This window comes from Myiozetetes cayanensis, unplaced genomic scaffold (genome assembly GCF_022539395.1).
Source record: "Myiozetetes cayanensis isolate MyiCay16 unplaced genomic scaffold, myiCay2020 scf15, whole genome shotgun sequence".
Taxonomy (NCBI): Eukaryota; Metazoa; Chordata; class Aves; order Passeriformes; family Tyrannidae; genus Myiozetetes; species Myiozetetes cayanensis.
In genome coordinates this window covers 6,930,155-6,944,130 of record NW_026087159.1, presented here as the reverse complement: position 1 = coordinate 6,944,130, position 13,976 = coordinate 6,930,155, and the positions used below count along the sequence as shown (strand labels likewise).

The 13,976-nt window shown below is 39.5% G+C and overlaps 1 protein-coding gene across 4 annotated transcripts in view; it reads left to right on the top strand.

Annotated features, from left to right (window-relative positions):
- KLHL13 (kelch like family member 13) overlaps positions 1-13,976 on the top strand; it is a 74,049-nt gene that overhangs the window by 6,972 nt on the left and 53,101 nt on the right. The window contains exons 2-3 of one of the 4 annotated variants that reach the window (XM_050310247.1): positions 2,898-2,962; positions 9,161-9,219. In XM_050310247.1, coding sequence (XP_050166204.1) covers positions 9,200-9,219 — 20 coding nt within the window. In that variant the 5' untranslated portion in view covers positions 2,898-2,962; positions 9,161-9,199. The other 3 variants (XM_050310244.1, XM_050310248.1, XM_050310246.1) reach the window with 3 other exon arrangements.

Below are 13,976 nucleotides of genomic sequence, written 5' to 3'. Positions count from 1 at the left end.
TGTATTTAGGAGCGACAGTGATGCACCAAGACCTCGGTATGATAGTGCCTCGCATGTGCTGAACAAAAAGGCAGTTTCTGTTCCCAAACCATGCTATGCTACTGTAGACTTTCTTCCACTGTTTTTTTTTCCTGGGGTTTGTGGGATGGGTACAACTGAATAAAAGAACAGTTAACATTGTTGGTAATATCTTAGTAAGCATGTAGTCTAGCCTGTGGTGGTAGCTTTTCTCTCTTTCAAAACTTATAGCCTTAAGGCAACTTGATGGACTTTACCAGCATCCTCCTTCCTTTAGCAGCCTTCCTCCAAGGGCAGAGGCTTGTGTGCAGTGTTATTATAGGTGCTCACATGGCTGTACCTGCTCATGGAACTCAGAGTTGTGTGTCCTCTGAGAGCCTAGTGAAATTACTTCCCTGGAAAGGGCTGAGCAGATGTAAGCTAGACTTGCCCTCATCTTAAAATTGATTTCTTGGGTGAAGATGAGTGTGCCAGCAGCCCTAGTTTCTTTTGGGATGATGGCTGGGATTTCTTGTCTGCTATTGGCTTTCTTTGCTGTTGGCTATTGTTCCCAGTTTGTAGAAGGAGAAAATATTTCAGTAGGGGGTTGTAAGCCTTACCCCTGTCAGCTTAGACATTTATGTGAGCTCTTGTGCAGAATGCCAACCAAAATAAGCTGGAGTGGTTTAAACAGCCTAAATAATCACTCTTTGTATTGCTTGATCCTGAGTAAATAGGTTAGAAAGTACTTAAGAGCAGCTCAGCTGGAGCCTTCTGGCAGAGAGCAGGGACAAGCAGATGAAGGTGCTGAGCTCTTCCCTGGCACAGCTGTACGCAGAGGAGGAGATCCAAACCCAGGGTAAAGGTTCACCAATTAAAGGGCTGCTCGGCAGGCAGGAACGTGGCTTCTCCCTGCAAATAACCCTGTGATTAGAGCTGAAGTAAGAAAATCTCAATTCATCATCCTCTTAGGGAATGAGTGTATTTTCTGGTTAATCTGTAGTGATCTCCTGGTGTACAGTAAAAGAAGTGGTTAAATTTAGACATGTTTCATGGGGATGCAGGGGATGGCAGAGCTGCCAAGTGCTGTGGCATGTGGGGTGGTGCTGCTCTGCAGCACTGTCCTGTCTTCCCCACGTGCTCACAGAGAAGTCCACGTTATGGTTGTCACCAGCTCCCACTACTAGTTTGGACTGTTTATTCATTAGTAAAATTAACGGTAGGAGGGAGTTGGGCCGGAAAATGCAAATGTGCAAGATAAGAGGTTGCATGGCAACGCTTTACGGTCCCAAACAAGGAGTCAAGAATAAATAATGGTGGAAAGAGAAATGGGAGGAGAAAAAAATGAGTGGGTTGGAGGAAAAAATGCTATCTTTGTATTGGCTTTATTGTTTCAGTGCCATCCCAGATGTGTCTAACAAGTCTGACATTGTTTGAGATTTTCATTACTGAAGGCCTTTCATAAGGCCCTCCACTGCAGTGCTTGTGTGTGTCACTGGGGCAGCCTGACACGGCCTTGCCGAGATGCAGGTTCTGCACAATGATTTCAGGAGACGGTGGGAAGCCTGGATCTTGCTCCCTGTTTTAGAGGGCTTCTTGCCACCAGAAACTACTTTCTAACTTGTCTTTCTGGCTTTCTCCTCCGAAGCAACTTGATAAATTGTGTGTCATTCCTGACACCAGTAGTATTTTAATTCCTGAACATGGGTCTTTCTGATCCCTGCCATGCATAGATGTGCATATATAAAAAGCAAAATAATTTGACACATTTTAAGGAGGAGTATCAAAAGGAAGAAAGCTTCATGTAATAAGACTGCAGTAGCTGCTCATCTTCAGGTAAACCCCTTGTTTTGGTTAAGAAGTTTGAATGTTTCATAGTGCTTCTAACTGTTGGTTAACCTTTTCTATGTCATTTTGTTGTTAGTATTGTTGTTGTAACTGGATTCATAACTTCAGATTGGCAAGGGCTTTTAATGGAAAAAAATATTGTTTTTTCATTGAATTAGAGAAGTGATCCTCACTTACTGGTAGTAACGGAATGTGAGAATATGAGTTGCCAAGTGTGATGTTTCAGTTTTTTTCTTTTCTGAGAGGAAATGCAAAGGAAACAAAAGCTGGAAGCATTATTGCCAGTATTTCCTTGCTCTGCTTTGTTAGAATGAATTAAAACAACTGCCATTGCAAATGGCTCCTTGTGGTTTGGGGTAACTGCTTGCTGTTCTCCTTTGCAATTGGACATACTATCTTTTCAGCATTAAAAGGAAATGCAGTGTTTCCTCCTAAATCCCTCTGTCCCATTGCTCATGGCTGGTAAGATGGCTTTTCACTGTAACTTTGTGCTCTTTCAACTTCACTGTGACTGGTGCTCCCTTTACAAGTCCAGCCAGAGCTTCCTGCTGTGGTAGCAGCTGTGGGGGGAATTTATGAAAAGCATGCTTGGCTTAGGATCATGATGCAGGGTATTAATTCTGTACCTCCTGTGACTTGTATGCATTTAGTGATTTACATAAAATGGTGACTGTACTTCTGAGAGAGTGACTGCCTGAGTAGCTTCAAAGCAAAAATTAGCTCTGAATTTTTTTCTTCTGCACGGTTGTTGAAATTGGTTTTTATTTGGAGCTGTGATCTTGCAGAATTCTGTATGAAATACTCCATATATGTGGAAAAGAACAGGATGCCACAGATTTTTACTGAGTTATGTGAACTTTCCCTTCAGGCAAGAAGTGGGACTATCCAATTTTCCACTCATGCTGGAGATAGAGCTCAAAGAGCTTCAGAAACCAACAGTCAACTCTGTTGGAGATGCTCTACCCTGCAGTTCTTTAAAATAAAATCTACAGCGAATAATAGTGTGCAAACGTGTGTGACAATTTTTTTTCTCTTCCCAAACCTTGTTCTAGATGTCAAAATTTACCTGGACTACTTGGGAATGGCGAAACATAGCCCTGGGATCCTGCCATGAACAGTAAGAAAGTTGAGATGCTTTGTGTATGCAAATAATAATTTTCTTTTAACGACTAAATCCCAGTGAAACTGTTCCTGTTCAATTAACACAACTTGGCAACACACTGCGTAGCTCAGTGTGGAGGTGCTCCCAGCCTTTCATGCAGTAAAAGGCAGTACAGTAGGTCAGAGGGGTGGATCAGCAGGGGAGCATTCTTTGGGAAACAATAGTGGGGAAGTCGCTGCAGTCGCTATGGCACTGGAGGTGGGAAGTTGCTGTGGGTGGTGCATTAGGAAATTATTGAGGTGGTATCTGAAGGATGCTTTCCTGTAATGTGTAATTATATTGTGAGACTCCATTGTTACCTTGTGTATAATTATATCGAGACTGCACTGTCATGGGATATCTCGAATGCAAATTAGATTGAAATGTGATTAGACAAATTAGTGGAAGAAAAAAGTGAAGTACTAAAACCTGAATTCTGGATGCAGTTTGAGGGAGGCAGTTCCTAAAACACTGGCTGAGGGAAGCTGTGTCATTTCACTCTCACTGCTCCTGAATTGACTCCTGTTAGACAGGGAGCTTGGCTCATTGGGTCTTCGGTCTGAGCTTTCATTCCCGACTTCTGTATCGTGTTTTTCTTATATGAAACTTAGTGTTTAATAGATGTTGACTGAACAGTTTGTGTAGCCAAGACAGCAGACAGCTTTAAAGATATTCTTGAGTGTTGATCAAAATATTCAGATATTTTTGTGTTGTTGGTAGCCTGAGACTTTCTAGTTTGAAGGATACATAAATATGTATGTACTTGCTCTGTATTCTTTAAATAACCTTTTCCAGATGTTGCAGTAGACATCCTTAAATTGATGCATTGAAAATTACTCTGATTAATTTTCACTGTACAAAATAGATGTCTTATGAGAGACTGTGTGGGTGAGTAGCATGTTCGTAAAGCATCAATAGTGTCTGCTGAAAATTTACACTATTTGTCAGCCTTCACTGGGACAGAAATTAAAAGGCTTTTGTATTGTTACAAATAATGATTTGGTTACAGTTGATTGGAAATGTGCATCTCTTGAAAACTCTTGTAACTAAACTCTTCACAGCAGTTTAAATACTTAACATGCAAATGTTCAAATGAAAAAATACTTGATTTTGTTTTGTAGAACTCTGACCATGTCATGTTTAATTCCTCCATCGAAGCAGTGTTTCTCCCAGGTCTTTCAAAAGCTGGTTTATATACTTGAGATGTTAGGCAGTGCTAATGTCTTGAAAATCTCAGAACTCTCCTGTGATGAAAATAATTGTTAAATTGTTGTAGATCGAATTACAGAGGCCTATGTCAGTTATTAGAACAGCTGATAGAGACACTTAGTTCTTTGTACAAAGCAGTGATGTAACACAAGGCGATTCTGGTAAGACTGATTGCTTTTGGCTTTTGGAGAAGTTTGTTCAGCTTACCTGAAAAAGATAAATGTGTGGATTTGTAGATTATTAAATATTGTTGAAATCTTACCAGAATGCAGCTAAAGCTTCAGTTTAGTTTTTCTGATCATGGATTGACTGAGCTAACAATTTAAGCTGTGCTGCTGGAGGTAAACCATTCCTTCATTTTGAACTTTATGTTCAATTTAGCAAATTCACTGTTTGAAAGATAGGACTAAGAACTTTTGTTTTCACAGATTTGCTCTGACAAAACCTTGTAATTTCTTATGGAGTTGAGAAAAAATGTATGTCATGGCAGAGACCTCAGAATGCAGCTCCTGGCAAATAGAAGCAATCCGTGTAGGCTAAGAGTCATAACTTGATACTTTCAGCGCTTTTGTGAGATAATGGTTTAAAACCTTCCTCCAGTCGTAACCACAGAGGCAAAAGCCCACATTGCCTTTAGTGGAGGAGTGGCATGGAAGATACTTTATCTCCTGGGCACAGACAAACAGGAATATGGGTGTTGCCATTGCTAAGGGCCTGCTCTGGATTGTGGCTGGAGGAGTGGCAGTAAGAGGACAACAAACAGCAGCTGCCACTGCCAGACCATCTGGGTGCTGTGCACAGCTCTGAATGGTGCTTGGAGTTGCAGCTGGGGGTGATGAGATGGTGCAGATGTTGATGAGATGGTGCAGATGTTTGAGCCAAGGGCAGAAGAGACTCTGTGCTGCTGTCCGAGGAACAGAGCTGATGTGAACCCAGGAGAGTTACTAACCTGTCAGGTCTTTGTGGCTCTGGCAGGGAGCTGGCTTGTCTCACTTGTGCTTTCCTGTGTTTTGGGACACTGGTCCCTGCTGGATCCTTGTCTGACATCTTAAACTCACTGTCACTGTGGTTTGTCATCTGCAACCTCTTCCTTGTCCCCCAATCCTTTGGTCCCTGGCTGGGATCACTGTGTGTGGACATGGTCAACCTAATGGGAGAGAAGTCCATTCGTTCCTTGGAGTTGGATTATGCTATACTGCGATTGCTGAAGCTCCCAATGTTGAGAGAATAATATAGGGGCATCCAATCTAGGATTGTTAGGTTTAGCACCGCTATCCAACATAGCAGTTTCCTCATGCCTATGGTACCATTTTAAACTGCAGGTGTTTTACTTGGGTGTGATTTATACGTGGTGTATTAATGGCTCAGTCTGCTTCAGGGAATCGTTTTCTCTTGCTGTGTGAGTGAAATACTATACCAAGAAGCTTGGGTTTTTATATATAATATTCCTGAAGACTTCTAAGGTTGTATGAACATGCTGAGCTTGTTTTATTTTGTGTTCCTTAAACAGGTTGAAGAAAATTTTCATCAAACATATTTTTAAAGTACATTAGCAAAGGCCATTCTATAATTGCAGTTAATGAGCACTGCTTTTGGTGTGTAAAACTTTACTTAATACAATTGCTAAATTTCCATTAGGATAAGATCTGTTCTGCTACCTAGAGTATAATTTCAACTGTTGGCTTTCTTTATGACATTGAGCTTTTCAGTACCTTGGCTGACTGATGTAAATTGTAGCTTAAGTTGTATTTTCTATAGTCTAAGTTGTATTTCTATATAATATGGGGTTTCTTTTGTGTCTGGACTTGATTTTTGTTGAAAATGTTTAAGTATTTATATACTTCTAGTTTGTGGGTGGAATTAGTCATGATTCTACTTGTTAATTATTGATTATCAGGTGATATTTGATATAGGTTAATGCTTCTCTTGGGTAATGCAACTCTGATGCCTGTTATAAAAACTGGGAGACTGTGCCGACCTCCAGAAATGTGTACAAAGTTCACACTGAAAACTGTCTGCATCAGGCTAGTCTGCATCCAACTTTTAATAATAAGGCTTTTTTAGGCATATACTTCTAAGTATTTAGAGGGAGCTCTTCTTATTATTACTTATTTAGAGCTTAAAGCAGTTCTTTAAAGGTATTGCTTGTCAGAATTGAGCAGCTGCTGCTGAAGGGGACAGTGCTGCTCTCCTCTGTGCCTTGCCCAGTGGGTGCTGGGGATGTGAGGCTGCTGCCAGGACGGTGGGATCTCCTTGCTCCTCTGATGGGAGGCAGTGCTGGCTGTGCTAGGCTCTACTTGCCCTCTGACAGCTGTTTGCTGTTGGATTTTGCAGCTGGATGGTTTGTGGGATTCAGCACAATGTAGGCAAGTGATAGGTCAAAACTAAGTGTAATTTGGGACTGTGTCCTGCATTGGTGTTCCCAGGCTAGAATTCAACCTCTTGCTCCTTGTGGATTTAGTGACCAGTCTGTTTTTCAGCAGGTTTTTTGTTATGTTTTTGATTCATGTTGACTGTTGTGGTGGAGGAAGGACCGTGTTACCATCGTAGGTCAGGCTCAATCCCAGCATCTGCCAGCTTTGTGATTTCTGAGCATCATGTGGAAACAACTTCCCTGCTGTAGGAGGGACGTGTTTGCTGAGGTCTGACGAGCGTTTCTCATGTTCCCTGTGTGCTCCCATTGGCCCCTGAGAATGTGTGGGCTTGTTCATTTAATGTCTTCCTAGACTGTGCCCCGCACACTTTATTCTGCACTCTTTGGCATGTCTTGTCACTAATTTGCTGTTGTTTCTGAAGAGCTGACTGTAACTGATACAAGTAACCTACATTAGCTGTGTGCATTATCAACCTTGAGTAATCTAGAATTTTCTGACAGAGGAAACATAGACATAAAAATAAAACATTTCCACAGGGCATGGAACTTAACTTTCTGAGTTGTGTTCACTGGCATATGACCAACAGATGTAGTGTTTTTACTTATTTTATGAAGTTGGAATTAGAAGTAATTTAACTTCCCTGAAATGCTCAACAATTTTACATGGGTTTTAACCACACCCCTTTTAAATTGTTTTCCTGAATTCAGGCTGAAGATTGTTAAAACAAATGTAATGGTTTATATAGGAAATGAATCATTATTCATAAATATATATACCCTACTTTTTGCGTTCCCAAAGGAATGATGGCAAAATATAACAGAAGCAGCTGCAGCAGCAAATACTGCAAACCAGAGATCTGAGGAACTTGCACAGCAATGTGAAATTCAGCCCCCAGCTCGTGGCAGGGGGGTGCAGGTTCCTGCTGGTGATCAGGCTTGTCCTGTCTGTGGCCATAGTGAGCAGCTGTAGAGCTGTAAGTGGAGGTGTGAATTTCTCGTATTTGTATGCTGGGACTGTGGAATCACTGGTGAGGATGGTAGAAGCTCTATTGATAAAGGTGAAAGTTAACAAAAATTTTCCAAGTATGAAAAATTCCATTTTAACGTGGAATCTTTTTGGTCCCTTTATACTGCTGTGTAATGTATTAACCTCATTAGAGAAACCTTGGATGGACATTAGAGAAGCCTATGATGGAGGACAGATAAAACATGTTCTGTTTACTCAGGAGACTTCTTTAACAGAGGAAAACCTGAAATTTATTTGAAATGAGGATGTCCTGAGGTGCAGCAATGCCAGGAGTTAAAACCCACCTTTTTCTATCAGCTGCTGTAGCATCAGTGGGAGGGAGTGGGCAAGTTAGATACTACTAAACAATTCTGTTTGATGGCGTCTCAGTTGTGGCATGTTTAAAGTATTGCAAAGCAAACGTTGAATTTATAATTCATGTTTACAAATTCCACGTGTGATTTCTTTCCACTAAATGTCTAAATTTGCTTTAGCAAAATAAGATTTTAGACAGACTCTTTAAATTAGGAGTGCTTGTGTCTTACTCTCTGAAGTCAGTATTTTATTTTTCATGGTACAAAGCAACTGGAGGGGAGAGGATGATTTGCAGAAGCCTCTGTTTTCTGTTATTTGTAAAATGACCTGTTATTTCAGATCTGTTACATGGATTTAGTCTTTTGTGACTGTATCTAAAAATACAAGCTTTCTTTTGTATGTAAAAGGTATTAACTAAGAAATAGGAATTTCTGCTTTGATCTGTGAATTAATAGCAAATTACTTTAAAGAAATATCCAGTTCATACAGCTACTAAATTTTGATTATTCACTTATGTTTATAAATGTAATATAGAAGACCAAAAATCTGAAGTGTGGCTGTTTTCAAGGGTATTGCATACTTTATATTTTTCAGTGCTTATTGACAAATAATGTCAGCAAATGGAAATGTTACAACTTTTTCACTACCCCTTTAAGTGGAAGTAGGAGTTCATGAATCAGAATATAGTCTGTAGTCTTTCATGTTGGTTAAAGGCAAGATATACTCTTGAGACAGAAAAAATAAACAGGGAGTTTGTTTATCAACTTTATTAGATCTTAAAAATGGAACTCATTAAGATTTTGGCCTCTTTCGTGCAAATTAATGTCATTACATCTTGCACATAAATAGTTTGAGCTGTTTTTCTCCCTCTTAAAAGGTGGCTTTAATGAGTCACAGCTTCCATTTTAGTAAATTGTTCATGGGATAGGCAGGCTCAGGAACAACTGGGTTAAACCAAGAGATTATTTGAAAAATCTAGGGCATGTGCTCTCTCTGTTCACTTGATTAGTTTTCATAATTCATCCTTGTTTCCACAGCAAAGAGCAGCATAAGGCATGTAAACAAGAAGCAGTTTTCTTGCTTTTATGCTCCTTTATCTCTGTATTTTTACCAGAGACAGTTAGTGAAATGTGGAAGAAGATATATTGTGTGTGAATGTTTGAAACAAATCTTGGTTTGTTTTGTGAAAACCCATGGGATCTGAGAGGCAGGTGCTATTTGGGGATGTCTGTCTGTGACTCTGCTTCAGTTCTTTTCTGTTTGACTACAGGTGCATGAAGAACAGAGGAGGTATTTCCGCTTATCAGAGATGATGTGGAGAGACACTTTGTGAGTAACTGACATGTGTTTTCTAAAACGCCCAAAATGCTAATGTGGAAATTAATTTTTTTTTTTTAATTTATTTTGTAATGTAGAATAACTGTGCTATTTGTCTAACAATTTCATTTGGGTCTGGAAAGCTGTGAATAGGGAGCCCTCCATGGAACCCATAGGCAAAGCTGATTGTGGAAATGAGGAGCTGGAAGACAGAGCAATAGAGTATTTTTATTATTTTTCCATAAATGATTAACCATGATGTCCAACTTGTCTGTAGTGATCAGCCTACCAAAGACTTCTACTGTTGACTGCTGGAAGTGTTCTAGATAGCAGTAAAACCTCCTGATATTGTGTATATGGGGAACTTTCAGCAGTGTTAACTTAATGCTTACAGAAGCTTATTCTGCATGTCACGTTATTAACACTGTATTGTCCTTGTCCAATTTTGACTGCAAGTCTGATATATTTACCATAAAGATGATGGGAATAGTAGCAGTGAACAGAAGCTTTCCTGAAAGTTTTCAGTTCTTGTCTACTGGAACACAACAATATTCTGGGATCATAAAGGTAATCTACACTCATAAAATATTATGGGAAAGGAAGAACCTCTATGAGGGAATATGATTGTACCTAAATCAGTACTTAAAGGATTTGCTTTTATGGAAACAAGGTCGTTTTTAGAGATCACAATTAGGTTTAGGTAACGCAATGTCTTACTTTTCAAAGGGATTCCATAAATATACTATGTTTCTAGTGCTGTAGACTCATCAGTCAGCTCATTCCTTTGGGGTAATCAATCCCAGTGTTTCCTTTTTTTTTTTTTTTTTTTTTTTTACCAGATTCCAGTAACAGTTATGAATTAAAGCAGCGTGTTATTTACGATTTTCCATCATAGTTTTTGTACGCTTTTTTTTTGATTGTTGTTTTTTATATAAGTAAAATATGAGTTATGTGGTCTTGAGTGCTTTCTTTTAAACCATAAGCTTTGATATTCTGGAGCTACTGATTTGTTCTAATGATAATTATCTTAGGAGAGTGGTGCCTTTGTGGGCAACATAAGTGCTTTTCTTGGCACACAAGAGCTCAAGTTAGAAGAACTGCTCCTACCTCAGGCACCTTGATTTCTAAGTTTTTCTACATTTGGAGCATTAAAGCTACGTAATTTTTTTTCTTAAATTAAAAAAAAAAAGTCTTTTTATTATAATAGACTAAGAATTGCTTAAACTCCTAGGTAGGGAAACAGTTTGGGGTTTTATGTGGGATTTGCCTTTTTTGTAACCTATATCTATGAAAAAGATGGTTAAATGATTTAGGCTTTCCTCATCCTGGAGCCCTTTGCAAATTTTCATAGATACGGTTTTGTGATTTGTTTAGTAACTACTTTAAAAAAAATTGTCGTTAATGCTTAATTTCCTCATTCTGGTTCAGTGTCTGCAAATTGTGACTGATTTGAAAGTCTGTCTTGCTTTCAGTCAAGAGAAAATCTGCTTCAAGATAATGTTGGCTTGTAGTCATCTTTCCCTTGGCTTCTTTCAGGCTTTGCTTGCCAGTTCAGGGAGGCTGCATGAGGATTTCTTTCTAACAGTCTCCTGGCCAGATGCTGGATTCTTTATGAGGCAGCAGGAGAAATCCCTGTGCTGATCCAACTGACTTACCCAGGAGAGAGTGTTGATTTGATTTACTCTATGTGTTGAGATCACTATTTTGTGGATAAAGTCCATGAAGACTTTGTTGCAGTTGGCTGAGTAGCAACAATAATATGGAATATTATTTATTTCATTATTTTTAAAATAAGATATCTATAGAATTATCAGCTTAATAAAATGGACGTTGGTATTTTTTGTTTGGTTATTTTAAACAAGTATAGTTCAGGTATAAATGTTCCAAGTATCAAGCTACATACCTTGAAATATTCTCGTAGTGATGCCAGAGTTAGTGGCAATACATGCATTTTTCTTTGAGCTTATTTACAGCTGTTGAGTATATTTCAGTGTGGTAATTTTCAGAAAAGGCTCTGTGTAAAATAGGCAGCGGTTATTTTGTCGGGTTAGCATGAATTTGTACAGATGGTTGCTGTTAAGGATCTTTTACTTGCATAGCAGTCAGCTTTTTCAGTCTTCAGCATATGGCTGGGTCAGGTTGTGCTCTGATACTTAAGAGAGCGGATAAGGCACTCAGCCAATGACACCCACTGTGGACGGTGTTTTGGGATTTGCCTACATTAAGACTCCTCTCTGTCAGCATTAGTAGCTGCAATAACAGGTAGTGTCTATCTGACCCGTTCCATGGGTTTTTATGGGATTATTCCAAGGGTGAACATGTGTAAGATATAATGGAAGAAGTTTTGAATAGAATAGAGTTTAGTCCTTGTTAGAGGGCGGATGTGCAGGCACTGGTTCCTTTTCCCATTTCTACTTGATCATAACCTTGACTTTAACCTCTGTGCTGTAGTATCTTTCTCTTTGAGGGGTATTTATAAAGTTTGTGGGCTGTATAAAGGAAATTGCTATTTGCCTGTTGCTGTTCTTTTTGTGGTTATTACTATGCGCTTGATGTGTAGTATTTCTGGTAAAAAATGGAAAAACATTTTGCCTTTTGAATGCTCAAGCAGTGAGCTTTAAAGGGCTTGAAATATACACTGCAGCTTAGTCCTTTAAGTTAAAAAGTAGCTTTGTTAATAAAGAGCAGTTGTGGAATAAAAGCTTTTCCATTTTCATGGAGTATTGACTCCTACATTCATAAACATCATAAAATATTAATTCCTAAGTATACTGGATAATATTTAACTTAAAATTCCACCAAAATGGAGAGATGCACACCCATTCCCAATGCTGAGTTTTTTTCTTCCAGACAGGCTGAATGAGGGTGCCTTGTTCTACTTGACATCTACCCGTGTCTGAGTAAGTCTGATTTGTACAACAGTAATAGGTACTTGAGCTGTGCCCTTGGTAGTCAGTAGATTAGGGCTGTATGTGACAAGTTGGACACTGAAGGGACATGGTGTATCTAAAAGCTGTTCAGTTTCCTCATGAATGGATTAATATGTTCTGTTGGCCTTCCCTGATCTCAGTAACCACATAAAGCTTTATGCCCTTAAAAATACCTGACAGTCAGCAGCTGGGTTTTTTATCGGGATTTTTTTTCCCTTAATAGTGATGAGAAAGTGGGATCCAAACGCCACGAGTCCTGTTGTCTTTGTGGAACAGTACTGGTTTTTCCTGTGTTGGCTGCTTTGCTTCTGTGCGCCTTTTTTCTTACATGCAATGCTTATATAATCAACCTTGTGTCAGCAGAGTCTATTTCACTGGTGTGGATTTATTAAGTGGAGGTGGTGATGAATGAGCTTTAATATGCTGAAGTTGTAGCCACAGGTGACTTATATGGGAGAAAGGCTTTATGAGGGATGAAAACTGCAGGTGAAATGCAAGTCCTTCACAGAACACTGAAGAGAGTAAATCCATAAGGACACAAACATTTTAACAACAATTCTATGTCAAATTGATTAGATACTTTAGTGCCAACTAATAAGCTTCATGGTATTTTGATTCATCTCACCACAGATACGTGAGTCTACATTTGGTTTGTTATGGAAATTCAGGCATTAAACAGTGGATACTCTGACTTAAAATTCAGAAGAGTATTTTATTTGAAACAATGTTTTGACACACATCCCTCAGCATTGTAAAAATTTTGCTTTGTGCTATGTTGTGTTCAGTGCAGTGGGTTAAGGCTATCCTTGTGCAGTGTCCTGACCTGGGATCATGAGCACCTGCACGTGGAAATGGGTGAGTTTTGGGTCCCTGCCCCATTTGAGGGAGGATGTGAGGCTGTGCAACAAGGTAGTTTTTTCATCCTTGGAAATATTTAGGTAAAATCTGACTTTGGCAGTAAATTAAGGACTTCGAAGAATGGAAGGGAATTGGGCAAGGGAGGACTCTTCTGCCACCTGTAATGCATGTGAGGTGCATGGGACTCACTAGCCTGCTTCTTTGCACCCTGCAGGTGGACAGTCATGTCAGTGGGGTTGACTGCAGGTGAAGTGTTGCTGGGGAAGAGCTCTTTGTCCCTGCTCTGGGTGAGGCTGTTGGCTACAAACTGCAGCAGGCAGACTAAGCTGTTTAGACACAAGGTAGAGGTTGGAGGCAGTGTTGTCCTCAAGGTCATTGGTATGGACAGAGAGGCTCATTTGGAACAGATAAACCTTAGAAATAATGTATAAAGAGAGGAGGGACCTCTGATGGCTTGTGGCAGACACAAACGAGTGGATTAGAGCTTCAGTAAAAGAGTGTTTTCCAGCTGTGTATTGTCCTACATCTCCCTTAACAAGTGTATTCCCAGACAGGTCTGGTTTTAAACTTTAGTTACATAAATCTTTATGTGAAATGCCACTCCAGTTGCTTTGAATTTTAACAATGACTCTGGTATTGTCAGGCTTGTCACTCTTGGAGTTCAATTTAGGAAGCCCATGACTGCCAGAAGACGGATTGACTTGAGAGCCAAGATCTGTTAGGGCACAGATGCTGGTGTGCTTAGGCAGTGAAATAATCCAATTTTAGCTTGGAAACACAGAAGCACAATTGTGTTCCTGTAAATGTTATGCAGAGGTTGAAGTTGCTGAATGGTTTTGAGATTTTAAGTTTGATTGCACTAAGGCTGTATAAAGCTTTTCCTTTCTCCATGTAACAGCAAAAGAGGTTTATATTGCTGCTGTACAGTGTCTTAATTAAAGGTTGCAGTGGCCATGCAGTGAAGCAGTTGGTATTCTGGTT